The 25,130-nt window shown below is 45.4% G+C and overlaps 1 protein-coding gene across 6 annotated transcripts in view; it reads right to left on the bottom strand.

Moving 5' to 3' along the window:
• The window catches only part of SIDT1 (SID1 transmembrane family member 1), a 91,896-nt gene that overhangs the window by 35,086 nt on the left and 31,680 nt on the right, over nucleotides 1–25,130 (bottom strand). For all 6 annotated transcript variants that reach the window (XM_073310122.1, XM_073310113.1, XM_073310073.1 and 3 more), the window contains exons 2-7: nucleotides 21,873–21,994; nucleotides 20,363–20,533; nucleotides 17,302–17,347; nucleotides 9,293–9,394; nucleotides 7,809–7,892; nucleotides 707–800 (exon numbers count right to left, since the gene is read on the bottom strand). In XM_073310122.1, coding sequence (XP_073166223.1) covers nucleotides 707–800; nucleotides 7,809–7,892; nucleotides 9,293–9,394; nucleotides 17,302–17,347; nucleotides 20,363–20,533; nucleotides 21,873–21,994 — 619 coding nt within the window. The remainder of the gene's footprint in view (nucleotides 1–706; nucleotides 801–7,808; nucleotides 7,893–9,292; nucleotides 9,395–17,301; nucleotides 17,348–20,362; nucleotides 20,534–21,872; nucleotides 21,995–25,130) is intronic.

Here is a 25,130-nt window from a genome sequence, read left to right as displayed (position 1 = left end):
CCTCTCATTATTCAAATCCCCGTAAAAGCCCACTTCTTCCGAGATGCCTGTAAAACGTGCACTTATCATAACTACTGGGTAAAAGCAAGACCTAAATCTTTCCCCTCTAGTTTCCCAGTGCATTTCTATTTCCTCTACTTTTCTCTTCTTCTTGGGGCACACACTGTCCTTAGTTTTGGATCTTCTACGGAGCCGAGCACACTGCTGGCATTGGCCTGCATGGGATGACTATTGCATAGTATCTCTCGAAGGGCTTGCACATGCATTGACAGAGCAATGTAATTTTGGGGGGCAGGGAAGGTTCTATCACCAGCTGAAAAAAATATTTAGGGTTTTTTTTTTAAAAATTTCTACTTTCTTCCATGTCTACAGTGGATCAGCCTAGTAATTACCAATCACAGGAACCACTTCCTTGCTTCCAAACTGTCATCTCAACTCTTGGGGCTGGCCTGATCCTGTGTACAGATACAGCTCCTGGATCCACCCCACAAGATTTGCAAGAAGCTCTGGGTCTGCAAAGATGCATTCTACCCAGACTCCTCCTTTGGGATCTCCCATTTCCCTTTGTTTCAATGACCCTTCCTTGCAGTGGCTCCCTTTGACGTACAGCATTGCCATTCCACAGGAGGGCCACAAACCGTAACATAAGGTGTTCACCCTTCCCCACCCCTGTGGTGCACTGTGCCAGTCCCCTAGTTCATCTTACCCTTGATAGAGGAAGGCACAGAGCCCCCGCAGGCATAGTCCTCTGGCTTTATGACAAACACAACAAAGAACTGCTCGCCTGGGAAGTCCTTCTTCTGCACAGAAACAAACAAGAGAGAACCTTGTGAAAAGCGAGGGAGGACAGGGCTGCAGAGGAGGAGTCTCCTCTCCCATGCCAGTTAAAGAACTCAATGTAGTTAAATGCCTGGTCTAGATTAGAAAACTTGCACTGATCTAACTACATCAATTAAAAGAAAAAAAAGGTGATCTACTTACACTAGTCAGTGGTTTACAACTTTTTTTCATTTGCAGGCCCCCAAAAATTTGGAGTGAAGGTGCAGATCCCTTTGGAAAGCTTAGACATAGTCTGCAGATCTCTAAGGATCCACAGACCACAGGTTGAAAACCGCTGCACTAGAGCAAACCCCTAATAAAGACACACGCTGGTTTGAGCCTCACTTGCATGTAAACTTCACTTAAATCAGTTTAGCTTCAGTGAAGTGTAGATACAAGTCTAATAGGTTATACTGGTAGTAAAATAACCGTGCCTAATAGGGTACAGAATGTGAGTGAGGCCAAACAGCAAAAATTAAGATGTTTGTACACTAATGCAAGGAGCCTAGGTAACAAAATGGAGGAACTAGAGTTACTGGTGCAGGAAGTGAAACCAGATATTATAGGTATAACAGAGACCTGGTGGAATAGTAGTCATGACTGGGCTACAGGTATTGAAGGGTATGTGCTGTTTAGGAAAGACTGAAATAAAGGTAAAGGTGGTGGAGTAGCATTGTATATCAATGATGAGATAGAATGTAAAGAAATAAGAAGCGATGAAATGGATATGACTGAGTCTGTCTGGGCAACAATTAAATTGGGGAAGAAAACTATTAGAGCCTCCCCTGGGATAGTGCTTGGGGTGTGCTATAGACCGCCGGGATCTAATTTGGATATGGATAGAGCCCTTTTTAATGTTTTTAATAAAGTAAATACTAATGGAAACTGTGTGATCATGGGAGACTAACTTCCCAGATATAGACTGGAGGACGAGTGCTAGTAATAATAATAGGGCTCAGATTTTCCTAGATGCGATAGCTGATGGATTCCTTCAGCAAGTAGTTGCTGAACCGACTAGAGGGGATGCCATTTTAGATTTGGTCTTGGCGAGTAATGAGGATCTCATAGAGGAAATGGTTGTAGGGGATAATCTTGGCTCAAGTGATCATGAGCTAATTCAGTTCAAATTGAATGGAAGGATTAACAAAAATAAATCTGCAACTAGGGTTTTTGATTTCAAAAGGGCTGACTTTCAAAAATTAAGGAAATTAGTTAGGGAAGTGGATTGGACTGAAGAATTTATGGGTTTAAAGGTAGAGGAGGCCTGGGATTATTTTAAATTAAAGCTGCAGAAGCTATCGGAAGCCTGCATCCCAAGAAAGGGGAAAAAATTCATAGGCAGGAGTTGTAGACCAAGCTGGATGAGCAAGCATCTTAGAGAGGTAATTAAGAAAAAGCAGAAAGCATATAGGGAGTGGAAGAAGGGAGGGATCAGTAAGGAAAGCTACCTTATTGAGGTCAGAATATGTAGGGATAAAGTGAGACAGGCTAAAAGTCAAGTAGAGTTGGACCTTGCAAAGGGAATTAAAACCAATAGTAAAAGGTTCTATAGTCATATAAATAGGAAGAAAACAAAGAAAGAAGAAGTGGGACCGCTAAAAACTGAGGATGGAGTGGAGGTCAAGGATAATCTAGGCATGGCCCAATATCTAAACAAATACTTTGCCTCAGTCTTTAATAAGACTAAAGAGGATCTTAGGGATAATGGTAGCATGATAAATGGGAATGAGGATATGGAGGTAGACATCACCATATCTGAGGTAGAAGCGAAACTCAAACAGCTTAATGGGACTAAATCGGGGGGCCCAGATAATCTTCATCCAAGAATATTAAAAGAATTGGCACAAGAAATTGCAAGCCCATTAGCAAAAATTTTTAATGAATCTGTAAACTCAGGGGTTGTACCGTATGATTGGAGAATTGCTAACATAGTTCCTATTTTTAAGAAAGGGAAAAAAAGTGATCCAAGTAATTATAGGCCTGTTAGTTTGACATCTGTAGTATGCAAGGTCTTGGAAAAAATTTTGAAGGAGAAGGTAGTTAAGGACATTGAAGTCAATGGTAAATGGGACAAAATACAACATGGTTTTACAAAAGGTAGATCGTGCCAAACCAACCTGATCTCCTTCTTTGAGAGAGTAACAGATTTTTTAGATAAAGGAAACGCAGTGGATCTAATTTACTTAGATTTTAGTAAGGCGTTTGATACTGTGCCACATGGGGAATTATTAGTTAAATTGGATAAGATGGGCATCAATAGGAAAATTGAAAGGTGGATAGGGAATTGGTTAAAGGGGAGACTACAACGGGTCCTACTGAAAGGTGAACTGTCAGGCTGGAGGGAGGTTACCAGTGGAGTTCCTCAAGGATCAGTTTTGGGACCAATCTTATTTAATCTTTTTATTACTGACCTGGGCACAAAAAGTGGGAGTGTGCTAATAAAGTTTGCAGATGATACAAAGCTGGGAGGTATTGCTAATTTAGAGAAGGACGGGGATACCCTACAGGAGGATCTGGATGACCTTGTAAACTGGAGTAATAGGAATAGGATGAAATTTAATAGTGAGAAGTGTAAGGTCATGCATTTAGGGATTAATAACAAGAATTTTAGTTATAAGCTAGGGATGCATCAACTAGAAGTAACGGAGGAGGAAAAGGACCTTGGAGTATTGGTTGATCATAGGATGACTATGAGCTGCCAATGTGATATGGCTGTGAAAAAAGCTAATGTCGTCTTGGGATGCATCAGGAGAGGTATTTCCAGTAGGGATAAGGAGGTTTTAGTACCGTTATATAAGGCACTGGTGAGACCTCACCTGGAATACTGTGTGCAGTTCTGGTCTCCCATGTTTAAGAAGGATGAATTCAAACTGGAACAGGTACAGAGAAGGGCTACTAGGATGATCCGAGGAATGGAAAACTTGTCTTATGAAAGGAGACTCAGGGAGCTTGGCTTGTTTAGCCTAACTAAAAGAAGGTTGAGGGGAGATATGATTGCTCTCTATAAATATATCAGAGGGATAAATACCAGAGAGGGAGAGGAATTATTTAAACTCAGTACCAATGTGGACACAAGAACAAATGGATATAAACTGGCCACTAGGAAATTTAGATTAGAAATTAGACGAAGGTTTCTAACCATCAGAGGAGTGAAGTTTTGGAATAGCCTTCCGAGGGAAGTAGTGGGGGCAAAAGATCTATCTTGCTTTAAGATCAAACTCGATAAGTTTATGGAGGAGATGGTATGATGGGATAACATGGTTTTGGTAATTAAATATTCATGGTAAATAGGCCCAATGGACTGTGATGGGTTTTTAGATGGGGTAAGATCCAAGTTACCCGGGAAAGAATTTTCTGTAGTATCTGGCTGATGAATCTTGCCCATATGCTCAGGGTTTAGCTGATCGCCATATTTGGGGTCGGGAAGGAATTTTCCTCCAGGGCAGATTGGAAGGCCCTGGAGGTTTTTCGCCTTCCTCTGTAGCATGGGGCACGGGTCACTTGCTGGAGGATTCTCTGCTCCTTGAGGTCTTCAAACTACAATTTGAGGACTTCAATAGCACAGATATAGGTGTGAGGTCTTTTTTAGGAGTGGTGGGTGAAATTCTGTGGCCTGCGTTGTGCAGGAGGTCGGACTAGATGATCATAATGGTCCCTTCTGACCTAAATATCTATGAATCTATGAAGCTCAAACCAGGATAAGTGTGCCTATATTAGGGGTCTGCACTAGTGTAAGTTGATCCATTTTAAATCAATTTAGTACACCGGTGTAACTTTTTGAATATAGATCTTGCCATACACTTAGCACTTTACATTTTCAAAGTCCTGTTCTAGCACCCATTAGGAGAAGCAGAGCCAAGATTAAAACACAAGAGTCCTGGTTTCCAGACCTGTGCTCAGCTCAGTCCACATTGCCTCTCTAAGCAACTGTTCAACCAGTCACAAGCAATAACATGCCACAAAGGGTACAACTATACATACCAGGTATGTTCACCTGGAGTATGAGAGTTACACTGGACTAAGGCCTGGTCTACACTACAGAGTTAGGTCGACGTAAGGCTGCTTACGTCACCTTAGTTATGTCAGTGTAAACACAACAGCTTTGTTCCCACCAATGTAAGTGCCCTACTACACCGACATAACTCCAACTCCCTGAGAGCCATAGGGCTTATGCTGATGTAGTTAGGGCAACACAGTGTCTGCATAGAGACTGCTGGTTACTTAGATTGGCTGTCATTCCTCCCAGCTCCATGCAGTTCCCTGCCCGGAGCCTGGCTGCCCCCTCCAGCTCTCCACTCCCCACTGAGAGCCCAGGGTGGGGCAGCCGGGCTCCTGGCAGGGAGCAGGGCATCAGAAGGGCCAGCCCAGCCAGGTTCCCAGCAATGAGCTGAGAGAGGAGCTGAGAGCCCAGGTACTCAGCTCCCCACACAGCCCTTCTTAAGTCGGTGGAAGCATTCCTGGGGAGGACGTGCACCACTGACAGAAGAAAGGTAGCGTGGACATGACCCACCACAGTAATTAATGCCGTGGCTGTAAGTCAACCTAATATAGGTCAACTTAAGGTTGTAGTGTGCCATTACACCAGGATACTGGCACGCCTCCCATGAGTTATAAAGCAGGAAGTTGAAGTGGTGAGTCAGGTGGGAGCGCACAGGGACACTAGAATGAGAAGTACGTTGTAAACCAGAGAGCCGGTTAGCGTTCCTTTAAGCCTTCAGGGCAAGATTTTTCAACACTGGGGGCCTAAAGTTAGGCTGCTAGGTCTATATTAAGGCATGTAAATCACTGGCCCGACTTTCAAGCGTACTGAGCACTTGCAGACCAGTTTATTTGACTGGGAGCTGCAGGTGCTCTCCACTCTTGAAAGCCAGGCCACTGATTCAAATGCCTAAACACCAAACCTAGCAGCCTGTGATGGCTGATCATCAGGAAGGAGCTAATGAGAGCCTGTGGGATCAGTCAGCCCCACCCCGTTGCACATGTGCAAAGTGTCAAGCCTGGAGAGAAAAGAGGAAAAAATACTGCTCAACGGTGGCTAACTGGGAGAGAGACTGGGCCTCTTGAGCGAGCCCTGTGAAAGAAAGCCTGGCTGGGGCCAGAGCCTATCCAGATTACATTGATTCAAAAGGCCAGAGGGGACCATTGTGATATGACTGCCTTGAAGCTGCCTGGAAAGCAGGATCAGCTGGGACAGGGCCTAACTAGAGATTCCGAAGGAGCAGAGCCCCTTTGGGACAGATAGGCCTCGTACAGTAGCTTTGTTGTTTCTCATAACTAGTCTGGATCCCCTTTGTTTTGGGACCAGCAGAAGAGTCAGCTGGGGAAAAGACTAAAGTAGGCTTGCCAACTTTCCAATTGCAGAAAACTGAACATGCCTGCCCCACCCCCTCCGGAGGCCCCGCCCCTTCTCTGATGCCAAGCCCCGCTCGCTCCATCTCCCCTCTCTCCACTGCTCACTCTCCCCCACTCTCACTCATTTTCCCCAGGCTGAGTGAGGGCACTGGGGTGGGGCCAGAAATTAGGGGTTCGGAGTGTGGGAATGGGATCTGGGCTGGAGAATAAGGTGTGGGAGGCAGTATGGGCTCTGAGCTTTGGGTATGGGCTCTAGGGTGGGGCCAGAAATGAGAGGTTCAGGAAGTGAGGGGGCTCTGGGCTGTGGCAGGGGTTTGGGTGTGAGTGTAGGGGGGATGAGAGCTCCAGCTGGGGGTGTGGGCTCTGGTTTGGGGTTGAGAGCTTCAGAGTGCAGGAGGGGGTGCGGGCTCTGGGAGGGAGTTTGGGTGGAGTTTGGGTGCATGAGGAGACTCAGGGCTGGGACAGAGGGTTGGGGTGTGGGAAGGGACATGGGGTGCAGGCTCCGGGAGGGGGCTCAGGGCGGAGGCAGAGGGTAGGGGTGCAGGAGGGGGTGCAGGCTCTGGGAGGGAGTTAGGGTGTGGGAGGGGGTTCTAACCTGGGGCAGGGGTTGGGGTGCAGGAGAGGACTCAGGGTGCGGGCTCTGGGTGGCAGTTACTTCAGGCAGTTCCCAAAAGTGTCTGGCATTTCTCTCCAGCTCCTAGGTGGAGGGGCAGCCAGGAAGCTCTACGTACTGCCCCCGTCCTCAGACACTGCCTCCGCAGCACTCATTGGCAGCAGCTCCTGGCCAATGAGAGCTGCGGAGCTGGTGCTCAGGGCAGGGGCAGTGCGCAGGGGCCCCATAGCCACACCTCCACCTAGGAGCCAGAGGGAAATGCCAACTACTTCAGGGAACCACATGGAACCAGGGCAGACAGGGAGCCTGCCTTAGCCCTACTGCGCTGCTGACCGGACTTTAAATGGCCCAGTCAGCAGTGACCAGAGCCTCCAGGATCCATTTTTGACTGGGCATTCCGGTTGAAAACCGGATGCCTGACAACTCTACTGTGAGGAAGGACTAGATGCCAGTCACAGTAGGAAGCAGCCCAGGGATACAGAAGAGGGTCTGAACAAACAGATCTCCTCTGCTTCATACAGGGTCCCTGGGCTGCAGCTCAGTGCAAAGGGCAGATCTGGGTTTCCCTACCTGCCCACCTAGGGTAAAGTGTGAAGACCCTGGAGACAGTGGCTGGCAGGCTCAAAAGCCTGAAGTTAGGACACATACCAGAAATTCAGCCCTTCTGTTGAGATTACCCATAAAAATAGGTCCCCTTTTTTGCAAAGCAGCATGTGACTGGCTCAAGCACATAAAATGTATTCTAGGAGTCAGTCATTTCTTAGAGAAATAAGAAGGAAATCTAGAACTTGGGAGACTTCCTTGTTCCTAAACCAGCTTTCCCACTGACCTGCTGTGTGGCTTGAGGCAAGTCACCATCTCTCTCTGAAACTGGCTCTCCATTTGTATTAAGATGTGGGCCATGCTATCCAAAAGCACAGGAACCCCTGATCTTGAGCACCAGTATCCCACAGATAAAAAGATTAAGCAGAGAGGAGGCACACAGGGTCACTGGAAATTAGCACTGACAAAATCAACATCTCACCTGTACAGTGATGGCAGCTTGCTTTGTCATGGACTGGTAAACACCATTAAACTCCACATTGTGGTCCAGATCATACACAGGACACTAAAACAAGCATAAGTAATAAAAAAAAATTGAAAAATCCAACTGCATTTTCTGAGCCAGGAGGAGCCCAAACTGGCTTTCCTCGATAGGCCTGATGTGGAAAAAACTCCCATAAACCTAATAAAAATACACTCCTTTGGGCTTTCAAGTTGGCTTTTTCATCTTCCCCTCACCTCCCCACCAGGGCTTCATGAAGAGCACTGAAGGAGACCAGCCTGGAGTCCCACAGGCAGCAACCTCAGCGGCATACAGGGGCTAGCGAAGCTGTGCTGAGAATACCAGCCATGGCCAGGGCTCAAGTGGTCTCTCTCAGCAAGGACCCAGCTTCAAACAGCCAGGTCATTTACTCTGAATCTCTCAGTTGAAGGCCCCAATAAAGCAGAGGGGAGAAGACATTTGTTATAGCAATCTAAGCTGCTCTACTATGAGTCTAGGCCTGGTCCTCATTTTCCTGATATCCCCAACCTCCTCACGACAGACCCCCTAGCTCCATGTTTCCCCTTTCTGTACCTGCCATGTGGAGTGACAGTCACACGTTTGCCCGCATTGTCGCCCTCTCAGTCATGTCATTTGAAAGGCCACTCATGAGCAGGGCTGCAGGCCAGGATTGTTGTTTCCACTTCACCACCTCCTCCCAGCTATTAGAGGCTGCTCTCAGGGTTTCAAGACTGCTTCCTTCACCTCTCCCTCCCCTATTCACTGCTCCCTCACTCTGAGTGTGCCTCTCCATCCTGCATAGCAGGGCAGGAAGGGAGAAGAAATAGGTGGCCCATACTGCTGCTTCCTGGCTCTGAGCAACAGCAAATTCCACCTGCAGGAGGCAGTCATGGCATGAATGGGAGAGGACCAGAGGGTATGAACTAGAATTCAGGAAAAAGATTGAGGGGGGAGATTGGGCCAGAAGAAAAGGGGAGGACAAAGGGTCAGGTAATAGAGAGAGAGGGGGAACAGTGACCAAAGAAGGTTGGGAGAGGGATGGTGAGAGAAAATGGGGGGAAAGAAGACACCTCATGTCATCTCTCTGTGCCTCCATTTACCCATCTGTAAAATGAAGAGAGAATGGTACTGTCCCACTTCCCAGGTAAGGAAAAGCACCTTCAGATCTTGGGATGGGAGCGTAATCATTAACTTGCTCACTACCCTCACTAACACTGGTAAAAATATCACCTGAGGAGCTACTTAGAACTCAGCAGCTAGTCCTTTCCCATTCCTTCCACAGGCCCTTCACCTCCCTTCAAGCTCCTCCTGTATTGTTACTCTGCAGTACAGGCCCCTGAGGCTTCATATCTCTACTGGTTGAAATACATCACACATGGTGATAGAGGTAGGATACCAATGCCCAGAGCCTACACTCTAGATTATCTGCCATTGAAGGCTGAGAGCCCCCTCTCTAGACTTACCACAATATCCTGGACGGAGACAACAGAACAGGGATAGACTGTTTCAGATACCACCTTGATGATGATGGAATCCACATCTGGAGGGAACTTGTACAGAAAATACTGCAGAAAAAACAGGATCAGTGCTCCCATTTGTGCATTACAGTTCAGGAGTCCCTCTGCCACTGACTCCAGAACATCCCCAAAAGAACAGAACAGCCCCCTGTATCTAGGCTGAGAAATCAGGCATGGAAAGCTTCTGCAGTCCAACTAGTCACCTGGAGTTCAAGTGTTTTGAAAGGCCTTTGTATTCCTCTCAATGGCTGGCCAAAGATACAGACTGCACCAGCCCCTCTACGCACAGAGTTTAACCCCAGATACCTCCATGGCACCAGAGTTTCAGCAGTTTCAGTTTCAACTCCTGCTCATCATAATACTCCAACATAATACAATAATGTTTTTAAAAAGGTGGGATTTTATAGTAAAGTGTTTTCAATGGCAACAATTGCCTCCAGCAGTTTCTGTACAATTTAGAATGCCATTACATAGGCAGGGGAGGGGCGGAAGCCTGTAGGCTATAATTGTGATTGCCTAACATTTTCCTCTGGTTCTGACTTAGCCACAAAAAAAAAAAAAAAAGTCAGTGATTGCTACTTTCCTCTGGCTGATTTTTGAAGTTTCAGGGAGATTGGGTTCGCCATTTCTGAGAATGATGTTAGGGTAGCTTTGCCAATGCTAATAATTTTTTCCTAATTTCTTTGAAGAACTGTAGTGCCCCCATGCTTTGGAGCTGGGATTCGAAATTTGGCTAAGGGATAGCCCTGGAGTCACAGAAGTATCTTTTTCTATCCCCATGAAAAGTCATCCAGATTTGGCCAGAGGATAAGCCTGTGAAAATTGCCAATTGCACAGGCTAAGTGCAGGGTGTTAGAGACCGGCTACTAAAATCTCCAAACATTCCAGCTGCACTGAGCATGTTTCCAGCTTTGCATTGCTTCTTGCATGACTCCAGGCAGTACACAGGCAAAGCACCAACTGCAAGATACCCTTTGCTTTTGGCTGTGGGTTTAAGTCATGCTGGCCTGTGATCCAGCAGACTATAAATTCTAATCTCAGCTCTTCCACGGATGTGTGTTAATAATTAAGTTCATTTCACAGCCCTTATATGTGAGCAAGCCCTCATACTCCTATCTTTGGAGACAGGCAAGAATCATTTCCCTCACAAAGCAGTTTTCCTGCTTCCAATTTTGAGCGAACCAGAACTGAACCAGAATTTTTCCAAGTTTTCCAGTTTCTGTATCCATTTTACAGACAAGAAGGGCTTACCGTGAAATGAAAATATGTCTGTGTTACAGCTGTAAATCCTAGCAAATGCCACTTGGAAAATCAGCTGAACCTGTTCCTTCAGATCTATGCAGAGTCCCTTCATTCTGGCCAAAAACCACAAGAATCTGCAGCTACCTGCCGACAGAGCCTGAGAACCAGTTACACAGACACCCCACCTTCAGCAGGGGTGGAAAACTTTATACTCCTCTGAATGTAAAAGGGGTGGAACAGCCCCCTGGGTAATTCCCCAAGTACGGAATTAACATAGGACCAACATAGGAAGTCTCATAGCATCCTCCTGAGCAGTTCCCAGCACAGGGCTGTATGGAGTTCCTGTGCGATGCTCAGGAACTGCTTCCTATGAAGCCAGTTAGGACTTTGGTGAAGTCTCCTCCCTGTGAGCAGACTGTTTTTAGGGTATAAAGCTCACACAGCTTCCACCTTCCTATGTCTGACCTCAGAGCATTTAGCATCCTTTGCCCCTTTGTGCGCTTCCCACAGTGAGTCCACCCAGGCAGGGTCCTGGGGAAGCCAGAGGGTCCGGCACACCAACTTCGCAGTCAGACATGACTCTTAGCCAGCCAGTAAAACAGAGGTTTATTAGATGACAGGAACACGGTCTAAAACAGAGCTTGTAGGTACAAAGAACAGGACTCCTCAGCCAGGTTCATTTTGGGGGGCAGTGAGCCAGACAACCACATCTGCACTTCACTTCTTGTCCCCAGACAGCTTCCAACTGACTTACTCTTCAGCCCCTCCTCTTCTGGGCTTTGTCCCTTTCCCGGGCCAGGAGGTCACCTGATTCCTTTGTTCTCCAACCCCTTTAGCTATCACCTTGCAGGGGGGAAGGGCCCAGGCCATCAGTTGCCAGGAGACAGAGTGTCGGCCATTTAGGTACACTGGCCCTTTGCTCTGCAACAAGTACACCCCCTTATCCCACCACTTAGAGGCTTAAGAAATGCATCGGGGAAACTGAGGCACCCCTACAGTATTCAGAGGAAATCTTAAGAACAGTCCCACTTCATCACAAGGGCATGCTAAAATGGGTCACTTTTTGTTGAGTGATTATCTACAAGAGCTTCCAAAATTTTCAGGAGGAAAAACTGTCTCGTAGTTCCCACTGTTCCTTTTATAGTTGCTCACCTCCTGGCTGACTGCTGCTGCATTTGATCTAAGTAAACACCTTTTAACAGCTCTTTTCCTCTGGTTGTACGAATGAGCAATGGACTTTACAACCAAGAAAAAAACAGTGAAAACAGTTAAAGGGGAAACCATTTTAATGGGAATGTAACTGAAGCGTTTCTTAACATCAGATATGAAACTTATTTACTCTAGTTGCCCTGTAATTTCTCATAGAGATTAGTTATGGCTCGTCAGACCCACACCACTCAGACACTCAGTTCAGAGCATAAGAGCAGCTATACGGGGTCAGACCAAAGGTCCATCCAGCCCAGGATCCTGTCTACCGACAGTGGCCAATGCCAGGTGCCCCAGAGGGAGTGAACCTAACAGGTAATGATCTAGTGATCTCTCTCCTGCCATCCATCTCCACCCTCTGACAAACAGAGGCTAAGGACACCATTCCTTACCCATCCTGGCTAACAGCCAGTAATGGACATAACCTCCATGAATTTATCCAGTTCTCTTTTAAACCCTGTTATAGTCCTAGCCTTGTTCTTTGAAACAATTAAAACAGTAACCTTTTCCTTATCTGCACACCTTAGTTGCATAATAAAACACCTCTCTCACTTGCAATTTTATTAAATTCCTTTCTCAGCACTTGGGAAATGGGCAGAAATTGAGCACTAAGGTCACTGAGTGCTTTTTGTTATAGTTGTATTTCCTTTTCTTGTTTGGGGTTATTCTTGCATTGCTCTAGATTGTAAAAAGAGTCTAGGTCAATTCATTCAATACTTACTTGATTTGATTTATAAAAATGGTGGTGTGCCAATTAAAAGGCACCCATCCTGTGTTGTATAAGAACATAAGAGTGGCCATACAGGGTCAGACCAATGGTGCATCTAGCCCAGTATCCTGTCTTCTGATCAGAGCCGTCGCTAGGGGACGGCGAATCGGGGTGACCACTCCGGGCCCCACGGGCTGGCACAATTGTCCAGCACTAGGTGGCAGGTGAACCTGAGTGAGTGTGTTGGGGGGGGGGGAGCAAACTGGTCTATTTGGGGAGGCACTGCCTCCTCCAGGCTCCCCTACCTGCCACGAGCACGGTTTGTCCTGGAAGTGACATCACTTCTGCCCCGGGACCCACACCCCCTAGGGACGGCCCTGCTTCTAACAATGGCCAATACCAGATGCTTCAGAGGGAATGAACAGAACAGGGCAATTGTCCAGTGATCCATCCCTTGTCGTCCAGTCCCAGTATCTGGCAGTCAAAGGTTTAGGGACACCCAGAGCATGGTTTTATCCCTGACCATCTTGTCTAATAGTCTTTGATGGATCACCTATCCTCCATAAAAACATCTAATTCTTTTTTAAACCCAGTTTTGGCCTTCACAATATCTCCTGGCATCGAGTTCCACAGGTTGACTGTGCATTGTATGAAGAAATACTTCTTTATGTTTGTTTTAAACCTGCTGCCTATTAATTTCATCAGGTGCCCCCTAGTTCCTGTGTTATGTGAAGGGGTAAACAACACTTCCTTATTCACTTTCTCCACAGAAAGTGGAGAAACTTTCATGATTTTATACATCTCTATCATATCCCCCCAGTTGTCTCTATTCTAAGATGAACAATCCCAGTTTTTAAAAAAGCTTTCTTCATATAGAAGCTGCTCCATACCCTTATTCATTTTTGTTGCCCTTCTCTGTACCTTTTCTATTTTTAATATATCTTTTTTGAGTTGGGGTGAACAGAACTGCATGCAGTATTCAAGGTGTGGGCATACCATGGAATTATATAGTGCTGTATAATATTTTCTGTCTTATTATCTCTCTTTCTTAACAGCTCCTAACATTGTTCGCTTTTTTGACTGCCGATGCATATTGAACAGATGTTTTTGAGAACTATTCACAATGACTCCAAGATTTTTCTTGAGTGGTAACAGCTAATTTAGACCATATCATTTTGTATGTATAGCTGGGATTATGTTTAAATACTTTGCATTTATCAAATTTGAATTTCGTCTGCCATTTGTTGCCCAGTCACCCAATTTTGTGAGATCCCTTTGTAAAGCTTTGCAATCTACTTTGAACTTAACTATCTTGATTAATTTTGTATTGTCTCCAAACTTTGCCACCTCACTACTTGCCCCTTTTTCAGATAATTTATGAATATGTTGAACAACTCTGGTCCCAGTACAGATCCTTGAGGAACTCCACTATTTACCTCTCTCCACTGTGAAGACTGACCATTTATTCCTACCCTTTATTTCCTATCTTTTAACCAGTTACAGAAGGATTTTACCCTTATCCCATGACTGCCTACTTTGCTTAAGAGCCTTTGATGAGGCACCTGGTCAAAGGCTTTCTGAAAGTCCAGGTACACTATATCCACTGGTTTCAGAGTAGCAGCCGTGTTAGTCTGTATCCACAAAAAGAACAGGAGTACTTGTGGCACCTGAGAGACTAACAAATTTTCGTTAGTCTCTAAGGTGCCACAAGTACTTCTGTTATATCCACTGGATCTCCCTTGTCTACACGTTTGTTGGCCCCCTCAAAGAATTCCAGTAGATTGGTAAGGCATGATTTCCCTTTACTAAAACTGTGTTGACTCTTCCCCAACAAATCGTGTTCACATAGGAGTCTGATCATTCTGTTCTTTACTATAGTTTCAACCAGTTTGCTTGGTACTGGAGTTAGACTTACGGCCTATAATTGCCATATTTGCCTTTGGATCCTTTTTTAAAAATCAGGATCACATTTGCTATCTGCAAATCATCTAGTGCAGAAGCAGATTTAAGCCATAGGGTACATACCACAGTTAGTCGTTCTAAAATTTCATATCAGAGTTCCTTCAGAACTCTGGGGTGAACCCCAACTTGTCCTGGTGACTTATTACTGTTTATCAGTGTGTTCCAAAACCTCTTCTACGGACTCTTCAATCTGGGACAGTTCCTCAGATTTGTCAACTAAAAATAATAACTCCTCTCCAGTAAAGACCGATGCAAAGAATTCATTTAGCTTCTCCACTATGGCTTTGTTTTCTTTGAGCGCTTCTTTAGCATCTTGATTGTCCAGTGGCCCCACTGATTGTTTGGCAGGCTTCCTGCTTCTGATATACTCAAACTTTTTTGCTGTTAATTTTTGTGTCTCTTGCTAGTTGCTCTTCAAATTCTTTTTTGGCCTGCCTAATTATACTTTTACACTTGACTTGCTAGAGTTTATGCTCCTTTCTATTTTTCTCAGTAGCATTTGACTTCCAATGGTTAAAGGATGCATTTTTGCCCCCAACTGCCTCTTTTACTCTGTTGTTTAGCCATAGTGGCATATTTGGGGTGTCCTCTTGCTGTATTTTTTTTAGTTGGAGTATACATATAGTGTGAGCCTATATTAGGGTGTTTTTTTAAAATGGTGTTCTGGGCATCCTGACCCTAAAGTAAAATTAACAATCTTGTATGTTATCCACTGTGACAAATGGACTGCAGTTCCATCAAAGATGGCTCAGGGCCTGATCCTAAGCCCTCTAAATTCAATGAAAAGATTCCTATGGAATTTATTGGGCTTTGTACAAGTGCCTAAGAAACTAACAGCACCATCTCCGTGTTCCTAATGGTAAATAAAAATTATATGAAAGTGTCCATAGAATAATATAAGAAGCCTGATGGCAAAAAATGGATCAACGGAGATTTCTGGAAAGAGAAGACTACTTTGACTTAATAGGAGCTACTAAACATGGCAGAAAGATAAGAAGAGGGGAATATTATAATGCCTGGCTATAAATAATAGAAAAAGGACAGACGAGGCCCAAAAGGCAGGAAAATATCACTGTATCTAAAAAAAATCCATAGTACCTAATGAGAGAGTTTCTGAGTAGAAAGAACCATATAATAGTGTCTGCCAGGATACAAACCCAAGTCATCTAAATGCAGATGTACCAGTAAGGCTATAATAGGAGCCTGCTGGTTAGGAAGAGGGTATTTGACACAGTCTTGACTGTGATGAGTGAACAGATTCCAGGATGCTGCGGTTTGGAAAGAACAGTTATCTGCAGCCAGTGGACCGATTTTCCACACCACGGATCTGTTGGCAAGCATCTGCAGATTGGATCTTAGATTAATTGGCACTACTTCCAGGGGGTGGACTTCCCCACTCATCTTCAAAGAGAAACCCTCTGAATCCCCACATCCATAGAAGTGGCTGGTTTTCATGGCTAAAGAGAGCTGCTACAATGATCCTCAGTGCTGTGAATTAGAAAAATCTGCTTGTGCTGGCAGAGGCAGCAATGGAAAACCCCAAATGGCTGCTGGCCTGGACATTCCAGATGTCAGAGGGCTGGACTGAACCAAGAGTCTGTACCTATCAGTGAGTCATGATTTCATCAATCGGAACATCACCTTCCGGCTGCAGCTGAGGTAATAGTACTTAAAGTGTTGAGGGTTGCAGCTCTGGGAAGGGATAGCTCAGTGGTTTGAGCTTTGGCCTGCTAAACCCAAGATTGTGAGTTCAATCCTTGAGGGTGCCATTTAGGGATCTGGGGCAAAAATTGGGGATTGGTCCTGCTTTGAGCAGGGGGTTGGACTAGATGACCTCCTGAGGTCCCTTGCAACCCTGATATTCTGTGATTCTATGATAAATAGTGAGCCGGGATGCTCGGGGGGAGGGGCACATTTTTAGTACCACTGGAGGGGAGGGGGGAGGCATAGACCCCTTTGTTTAGTTGCTTTCCCTGGGGAAGAGCAGCCAATCCAGGCTGCTGCACGAAGCAGGCAGAGCTCGCCCCTGTCCCCTCAAAAACCAACATCATTCCTCACAGGAGGGAGAAAGGAGCAGGCTCCACTCCTTGTGAGCAATGGGGACAGGATGGTTCCCCTGCTCCTCCCTCTTCCTCCTGGTAACGCTCAGCTTGGGAAGTGGAAGAGGGGATCCTGCTGCAGCTCACCCTCCTCTCCCAGGCCTGGCGGGGGAGAAAGAGCCCCAGGAGCTGCAGGGGGAGCAGAGACAATAGTGGGGAGGAGCAAAATTGATTGCTAGGCAGGGCTATGGGCAGACAGACACCCCTCCCCTCCCCTCCACTTTTTTTTCAGACCACTCAAGCGCTGGTAGCGGTTTGAAGTCTGATGCATCCTTTGCCGCTTTGTCTGCACTAGAGAACTGACTGCATCTCAGCAAATTGTAGTAGAGTGACTGAACCAATGTAAGTTGCAACAGTGCAGAAGTCCATACTGGGCACTCTGTTCCAGCAGCACACAGCGCCGTGAATCCACATCCAGTGCAGGTTGCCGGGCCTGTGGAGTGTTGCAGCAAGGTATGATGTCTGTTTGCACCAGTTCACATTTCTGGTTTGTTCAATTGCTTGACTGAATATCTTGTGTGAGGGTTGGCACCTGCTCCAGGAGGGGCAGAGATTATGCAGTGCTACCCCTTCACTCTACCCTACAGATGCCACAGCAATGGACTAGGTTGCATCCTGAGAGGGAAGTGGGTTTGATCCTATAGCTTTTTGCCATCTCTAACTGCTAGGATCACACTGGAACTCATTTGTGTGTGAAAAGACGCATGCAGCTGATGTCACGTAGGGCTCCTGCTTACCTGAGGCTGAGAAGGACTGGCAGTGAAGTTAAAGGCTTTATCTGTCCTAAAAAAGATAGAAATAAATAGAGTGAAGACTTTCTAACGCTCACAGCATAAATGCTCCAACACACACACAGCATCTTCAGAGAACTGCACTTCAAAGCTGCATTCATGAAGCACAGGGAGACTTTAAGGCTGCGAGCTAAGCGTTAGTGAGGGACTTGCACTTCTATGTTTGTAGGAACGGTTCTTTTCAAACTAGTCCTACTTGCTTTAAGCACTGGGAGAGAGAGTCAGGCCCTTCCTGCTGGGACAGGGTAGTAGCACGGAGCTGATCTGGAACTGGAATATCTGTTCCAAGGGAAAGTCCAATATTAAAAAAAAAAATCCAAATCATAATAAAAAGCTGAAATTTCACAAAGTTCCTGCAAAATGAATGGTTCAATTAAAAAAAATCTATATTTTTTCATACTTTATTTTGAATTATTTATTTTATATTATACTATGATTTATAAAATACATTTAGAAACAGGCAGTTTGAAATGGAAAAATCAAAGTGTTCCATTCCAGTAAGGTTAACTCTGATTAACATGCTTTGATTCAGTTTTTTTTCCCCAAAACAAAAAAGGTTGTTGAAAACATATTCCTGCTGAATATTTCAAATGTGACAAATTGGCATTGTCCAATGGAAAAAGCAATGCCAAAAAACATTTCAACAAGCTCTAGTGGTGCATGGAGAAAGTGATCAGCAGGATGGGGAGTGGAGGGGATCTCAATGCTGCTTGATCAGGAGATGCTGCTGCACAGCTATGGTGTTGGTCCTCCCTAGTTACAGAATAAGGTCTCAAAGGAGTTTGCTGCACTAACTGCCTCATAGAATCAGAGAAGATTAGGGTTGGAAGAGACCTCAGGAGAGTCAGCTAGTCCCACCCCCTGCTCAAGGCAGGACCAACACCAACTATATCATCCCAGCCAGGGCTTTGTCAAGCCGGGCCTTAAAAACCTCTAAGGATGGAGATTCCACCACCTCCCGAGGTAACCCATTCCAGTGCTTCACCACCCTCCTAGTGAAATAGTGTTTCCTAATATCCAACCTAGACCTCCCCCTCTGCAACTTGAGACCACGGCTCCTTGTTCTGTCATCTGCCACCCCTGAGACCAGCCGAGCTCCATCCTCTTTGGAACCCCCCTTCAGGTAGTTGAAGGCTGCTATCAAATCCCCCCTCACTCTTCTCTCCTGCAGACTAAATAACCCCAGTTCCCTCATATTGGCATGGGGAGGATCACATTTAAGTACGTGGTGTGAGGTGAGAGTCATCCCTGAAGGAGAGCCTGATTAAGCCACATGCAGTGATGAGTCATTCTATGCTAGGCCCCAGCCAATCTACAAACCAGGAGCTGGTTTATCTCTGAGAGCAGGTATAGAAGACTCACAGGAGAAGCAGCACCTCAGTCTGCCCAAGATAATTTTGTGGCTTGAAGTCTCCCCTGCCTGATTGTGATGATAAACTCCACAGGCCTTAGCCTGCTCTGACTCCAGCCTTGTTCCCAGCCCTGCTCCTGCTTTGTTCCAGACTTGCTCTTGACTCCAGCTCAGACCTCTGGCTCCGGTTCTTGGCTCAGCTGCCACTGCACTGACCACTAGACCTGACTACCACTGTTCCAGCCACTAGGCATGGCTCTCTACATCTTGGTTTCTAACAGTTTGAGCAGCCTGACCTGTCAGGCCAGTGGCCAGGATGGATTGCTTATGCCTGCAGGTGTTCCCAACAGTCAAAATTAAATCTCCAGACACGCCCTCCAGAACCAAGTGGCCAGCTACAATGGGAAAATGTCTTCCTGCACTCACAGATCCCAGTGGTGCCAGGTCCCTCCACACCATTAGCTGTGACAGCCTACAGTCTAGATTCTAAGATCCTTCTACCAAAGAGATTTGGTGGGAACCATTAGAAGTTTTGGGGGTTTCTCAATCAATGTCACTGCTGTTCCTGTTGCGCTCAGATATGTACCCCTAACAGTCCCAGCAGGCTCCTCCCCATTTGGCCTTGCATCTCCCTCCCCCTGCATCAGCCCATCTGACAGCAGTAGTGCTGAAAATAATCCTAGTCTAAATTGTGCCCCCCTCTGCAGACATACACATGCAAGGGCCAAGAAATGGCCACAGATTGCATATGTGGGATTGGGGACTTCCCCCCTAACCCCAGCCTACGGAAGAAAGCAGGATAGCTAGTCCACAAACCCCTCAGATCTCAGAGCTCCATCGGGGCACAGGGCCGTCTGCATAGAAGTCCTCTGGCTCTATGCCCCCTCTCTGCCAGCACAGGTTCATCGGAGCTGCTCTGCCGGGGATTCCCTCATGGAGCAGAGCCCCTGCCGGTAACTTTCCATTGGAACCATAATACCACCTCTGGCTGTCCCAGCAAGTGTCAGAGAAAGATATGCTTCCTTCCCATTGCCTATCCCATTTCCACTCAAATCCCCCCACACCTCCAGGAATCATGCTCAGGAAGGTGCAGGGAACCCTGCTACCAAAGCAACTGATCCTTTCCCACCCCACACACATTGGAAGGAGCTCCCCTCTGAGCACTGATCCCAAGGATATGTCCTGACTCCCTATGTCTTGTGAGAAATAAATGAGCGGGCTCCTGATAGAGTGCTCAGCTAGAGCACCCAGCCAGTCAGCACCTATTGCACAATGACAAACTCCAAGCTCAGTTTAAACTAAAGAAAAAATAGTGCAGAAGGTCATGGAGTCAGACTGGGGATGGATTTTGGTAGAGGACAGGAGAATGTTTTGCTCAGGTTTCCACAGAAGTAAGCAGACCTCATGCTTCAGGGCCCCAGGTCATCAGTCAGGAAGGAATCCCCTACCCACACAACAGTGCATAGCTATTGAGGCGCATTATGGGCAGATTTCACCTTAGTCTGAATCAGGTGTTGGCTACCCCTAGGATGTGAAGAGAGCATAATTGAAGACACTATGCTTGTATCTACCTAGATGTGAGTGGGAGCAGTTTCCACCCTGTACGAACACACACACACTCCAATCCCACTTGCATATGTTCATAATCCTGCTTACATGAGTTGGAAGCTCTTGAGCCTCGTGACCAGCAGCTCATACTCAATATCAAACAACGCCATGGAAGCCACGTCTACAAATATGATCTGCTCAGAAGGTCCCATCTCAGGCGTGGGTTCCGAAGGGCAGAGTGTACGGCTCACTTCCTGGTAGTTGTAGGTCCTCTGGTAACTACAGCAGCCAAAAGGGAAAAAAGCCAACAGCCACCAAATAAAATGGAACAGAAAATCACTCTCCTTCTATTCTAGCAGATTTCAGAGTAACAGCCGTGTTAGTCTGTATTCGCAAAAAGAAAAGGAGTACTTGTGGCACTTTAGAGACTAACCAATTTATTTGAGCATAAGCTTTCGTGAGCTACAGCTCATTTCATCGGATGCATTCACGAAAGCTAATGCTCAAATAAATTGGTTAGTCTCTAAGGTGCCACAAGTCCTCCTTTTCTTTTTATTCTAGCAGAGAGTTATTTAGACAGACCCTGGATGACCAGCAGTGGCTTCAGAACCTCAGGCTTTGCAAGGCCACTTCCCTGGAACTCCACTGAGTTTTCCCTGACGCTGCAGTGCCTTAGAGCCTGCCTCAGCAAGGAGAATTGAATGGGGATTAGCATTTGGAAGTTTAACCCCAGATTGCTACCAGTCAGTTGGAGACTAGTTTGGTGGTGGAGGCGCACCTGCCTACCCATTGTGTGCTGCAGCATCATGTGGTTGAGGTGTGCTGGAGATCTCTGGTTAGGAACAATTACAGTCCCTGAGTTGTGCAAATGCTAGTGATGGGATGCATGTACCAATTATAGGCCCCTCCTCTCACAGTTTATCAACTGGATGCTCTGCAGGACTTGGTGGATCACAGAGGCAGGTTCACCAACCATTGCAGAAATGTTCCCTCCTGCAACTGTAGTGACTTATTCTGGGTGTCCCAGCCTACCATCTGCTCCCCTGGCTCATGAAGCCAGATCCCGGAAAATCTTGACAAGAGCCAAGAATTATTTAACTACACCCCTCCAACTAGCTGTAAAACAGGTGTGGTGTGTGAATCTCACAGACTGAAATGCCTGAGGACATAGCTTGATGCTTTTGAGAAGCGTCTTCCCTGTATTTCTCAGCATGTCCTATTTTGCACAGCATTCGAGGGATGAGGGGGAGAAGAGTGTGTGCTGGTGAATAAGAAGAGGAAGTGTAGAGGCTGTCTGCCAACTGTGAGTAGCACATAGCATGGCCAGTTGGCAGTGCTGCCAACCGGAGAGCCAGGGGCCAGGATGCTCTGCACATACACTTTGGAAACCGGGCACTGCTAAATTGAATCAATCTGTTCAATTTACCTTGCTAATGGGAAATGTCAATCATTTTGACCAAGAGAAATTCACAAGTTGGATGCCAGCAATTGTGAGACCATGGGAAACTTAAACAAGCCACCGCACCAAGTATTCCCAGATTTACAGTAAAATGGTGAGATTTAGCAACTGGGAAAGGAGGGCCTGTTACAAACTGCAAAGAGAATCTCTGTCACTTACAGGCCTCGAAAAATCAGAGGGACTTGCCATGACAGGACCCCCTTCTGCTGGCGAACTACAAACAGGATGGGATACTGCAGGTCCTCCGAGTCACTCTTCACATACACCCGCACTGCATCCACCTGGGGGGAGACAGTTGGAAAGGCAAGTGTTAGTGGAAATTATACAACATGGTGGTGGTGGGGAAGAACACTTAAGAACACTTTCACTGCAGATTTTACAAAATGCAAAGAAGGTACTAATGTGAGATTTCTAAAAATAGCTACAGCACTCGACCCAAGGTTGAAGAACCTGAAGTGCCGTCAGATGTGGGAGTGGGCCGGTACGGGTAGGCACGGTGTACCGAAGAAGTGGCTGCCGGTACCGGCTCGTAGGCAGCCAACGTTAAAGTGCTACCACAGCGGCACTTTAACGTCACTGCCCCTTTTGCTCCCCATCGGCGGCCCTGCCGCCACCAATGGGGGGCAAAAGGTGCAGGTGCTCCGGGGCCCAGCGATTTAAAAGGGCCCAGGGCTCCCAGCCACCATGGCAGCGGCTGGAGCCCAGGGCCCTTTAAATCACCACCGGAGCCCCGGGTGGCGTGGGCCGGGCATCGCGGAAGGGCTGGCTGGGGGAGGCTGACCCCCCAGCCCCGCCCCTTCTGCCCGAGATCCTGCTCCTTCCGGGGGCCCAGAGCCGGCCCCTGTACCGGTAAGTCTTTTATGTTACTTTCACCCCGAATGCTGTCCAAAATCTGAGAGGGACGGGGCGTGGAGCATGCTTTTAGAAGTCTTAAAAGAGCAACACTCAGATGCGGAAACTACAGAACTCAAACTACCAAAAAAGAAAATCAACCTTCTGCTGGTGACATCTGACTCAGATGACAAAAATGAACATGCGTCGATCTGCTCTGCTTTGGCTTGTTATCAAGCAGAACCCATCGTCAGCCTTGGATGCATGTCCTCTGGAATGGTGGTTGAAGCATGAAGGGACATATGAATCTTTAGCGCATCTGGCACGTAAATATCTTGCAACGGCGGCTACCACAGTGCCATGTGAACACCTGTTCTCACTTTCAGATGACATTGTAAACAAGAAGTGGGCAGCATTATCTCCTGCAAATTGTAACCAGACTTGTTTGTCTGAGTGACTGGCTGAAGTAGTACTGAGTGGACTTGCAGGCTCCAAAGTTTTACATTGTTTTATTTTTGAATGCAGTAATTTTTGTACATAATTCTACGTTTGCAAGTTCAACTTTCATGATAAAGAGATTGCACTACAGTACTTGTATTAGGTGAATTGAAAAATACGATTTATTTTTTTACAGTACAAATATTTGTAATAAAAAATAAATATAAAGTGAGCACTGTACACTTGGTATTCTGTGTTGTAATTGAAATCAATATATTTGAAAATGTAGAAATCATCCAAAATATTTAAATAAATGGTATTCTATTATTGTTTAACAGCACGATTAATCATGCAATTAATTTTTTTAATTGCTTGACAGCCCTAATATGAATTATACCCAGGTAAGTGGCAAACTATCTGAAAATTGTTTGCAGATTGTAGTTTTCCAATAAATTGATTTGTTTTGTTTTTATAGAAGGTTATGCTGAATTACCTAATATTGGTACTAAAATTAGTAGCAGAAAGTTTTTAATGAAACCAGTAAAAAATGAATTGTATATTATAAATATTGAGATTTATATATCTATACAACAACAAATATTCTTTATAATATATATGCCAAAAAACTGTGTTATTTTACCAGGATATTTCTGTGAAAGTTAATGCTATTTTGTCTATGTTCTCACAGGAAAAGAAGAGAGGATATATAATTTTTTTTTACATCATGAGTAAGGAAAATTATCCATCTTTTCATAAATGAAAAAATGTTTGATTAATTTTGTTAGGGAAATACAAAAAGTTTATCCAGACTATATATAAAGTATATTTACAAATGTTTATTCCAATTTAATTTTTGCTACGAAACAATGAATTGTTGGGATTTTTCTTTTGCCATACTATAAAAATACAATGTCTTATGCATAGGATATGTGATTTATAAGTCTATGTAAGATTTTTTACATAGCATACTACCTAGAATAAAATATTATCTTACGTGCTCCAAACCCGCCGAGCAGAAAATCCCAGCCATTTTTCTAAGCAAACATCTCTCTTTGCATTCAATTCTCTGTCCTCTGTCTCCCGCAGGCCCACTCATTAATCTTGAGTAAACACCTCGGACACACAGAGTGACAACAAGCTATATGCACGAAGAGAAAGAAATAATTTACCAGAAAAAGAAAGACTGGTAATCTCTAGACAGGCATTGAGAAAGTGAGAAAAACTAGCCTATATTCAAGCAAATATATTGAATATTATAGGCTTTAATAGCCTATAAACCATATATGCACATAGTTTGAAATAACTTGCTCAGCAAGTACTCAGAATATTTTGATATATATGCATTTCTTCATTTCTTTCAAACCCCTCTATTTATCCTTTCGTCAGCACTCTCTAATATTTACTGTGAAGGTTCTTGAAACTGACGGAGGGAAGCCAACACAAATTTATCCTCCTCAAGATCCACTCGACCCAACTCCATAAGATGATCACCTGAAAAGTCAATCATGTGAAGTATGGATAGCGCATGAAGCAGAAAGCGCCGTATGTAAAGATCAAAAGAAGAAAGAACACACTAACGTACGAGTCTGAGCTTGGCAGAATTGCTGCACGACACTGGCATCTCCGACTTCACATTTTCCCCCAATTTTATCACCGGTGAGATTATTTATTTATTTAAATAAGTTATGAAGGCACGGTCAGAATTTTACCAGTAGCTGGCCACCAAAATGCTGCCTTAGGAGACTGATAGCAGACTTACTCATAGAAATACTAATTTTACAAGTGCAATTATCGTTTATCTCACCCCTGGCCTCCTGCCTGTCAATAATGAACAATTAGTGAAGGGTTAGGGTAGGATAAGGGTATTGGTGTAGCCAGATGTGTATATTTTTGTCATATTTGAATGAAAATATCTATATACAGAAAGAGAGAGAGAGAGAATCTTCTTTTTCCCATATCTCCTTTATTTATCAACCGATTTTGATAAAACTTGAAATGAAGTCAGTTTTTTCTTTTTTAGAGACCCCTCATATTGCGAGGCCCTAAACTGTAGCTTAGTTAGTTTATACCTTAATCCAGCAGTGCATACAGCTACATGCCAGGCCAACTCAGCTGAGCCTCTCACGGGGCTCTGGGGAGGTCAGTTTT

This window comes from Lepidochelys kempii, chromosome 1 (assembly GCF_965140265.1).
Source record: "Lepidochelys kempii isolate rLepKem1 chromosome 1, rLepKem1.hap2, whole genome shotgun sequence".
In the NCBI taxonomy this organism is placed as follows: Eukaryota; Metazoa; Chordata; order Testudines; family Cheloniidae; genus Lepidochelys; species Lepidochelys kempii.
The sequence above is the reverse complement of the archived record's forward strand: the minus strand, read 5'-3'. Positions and strand labels throughout refer to the sequence as shown.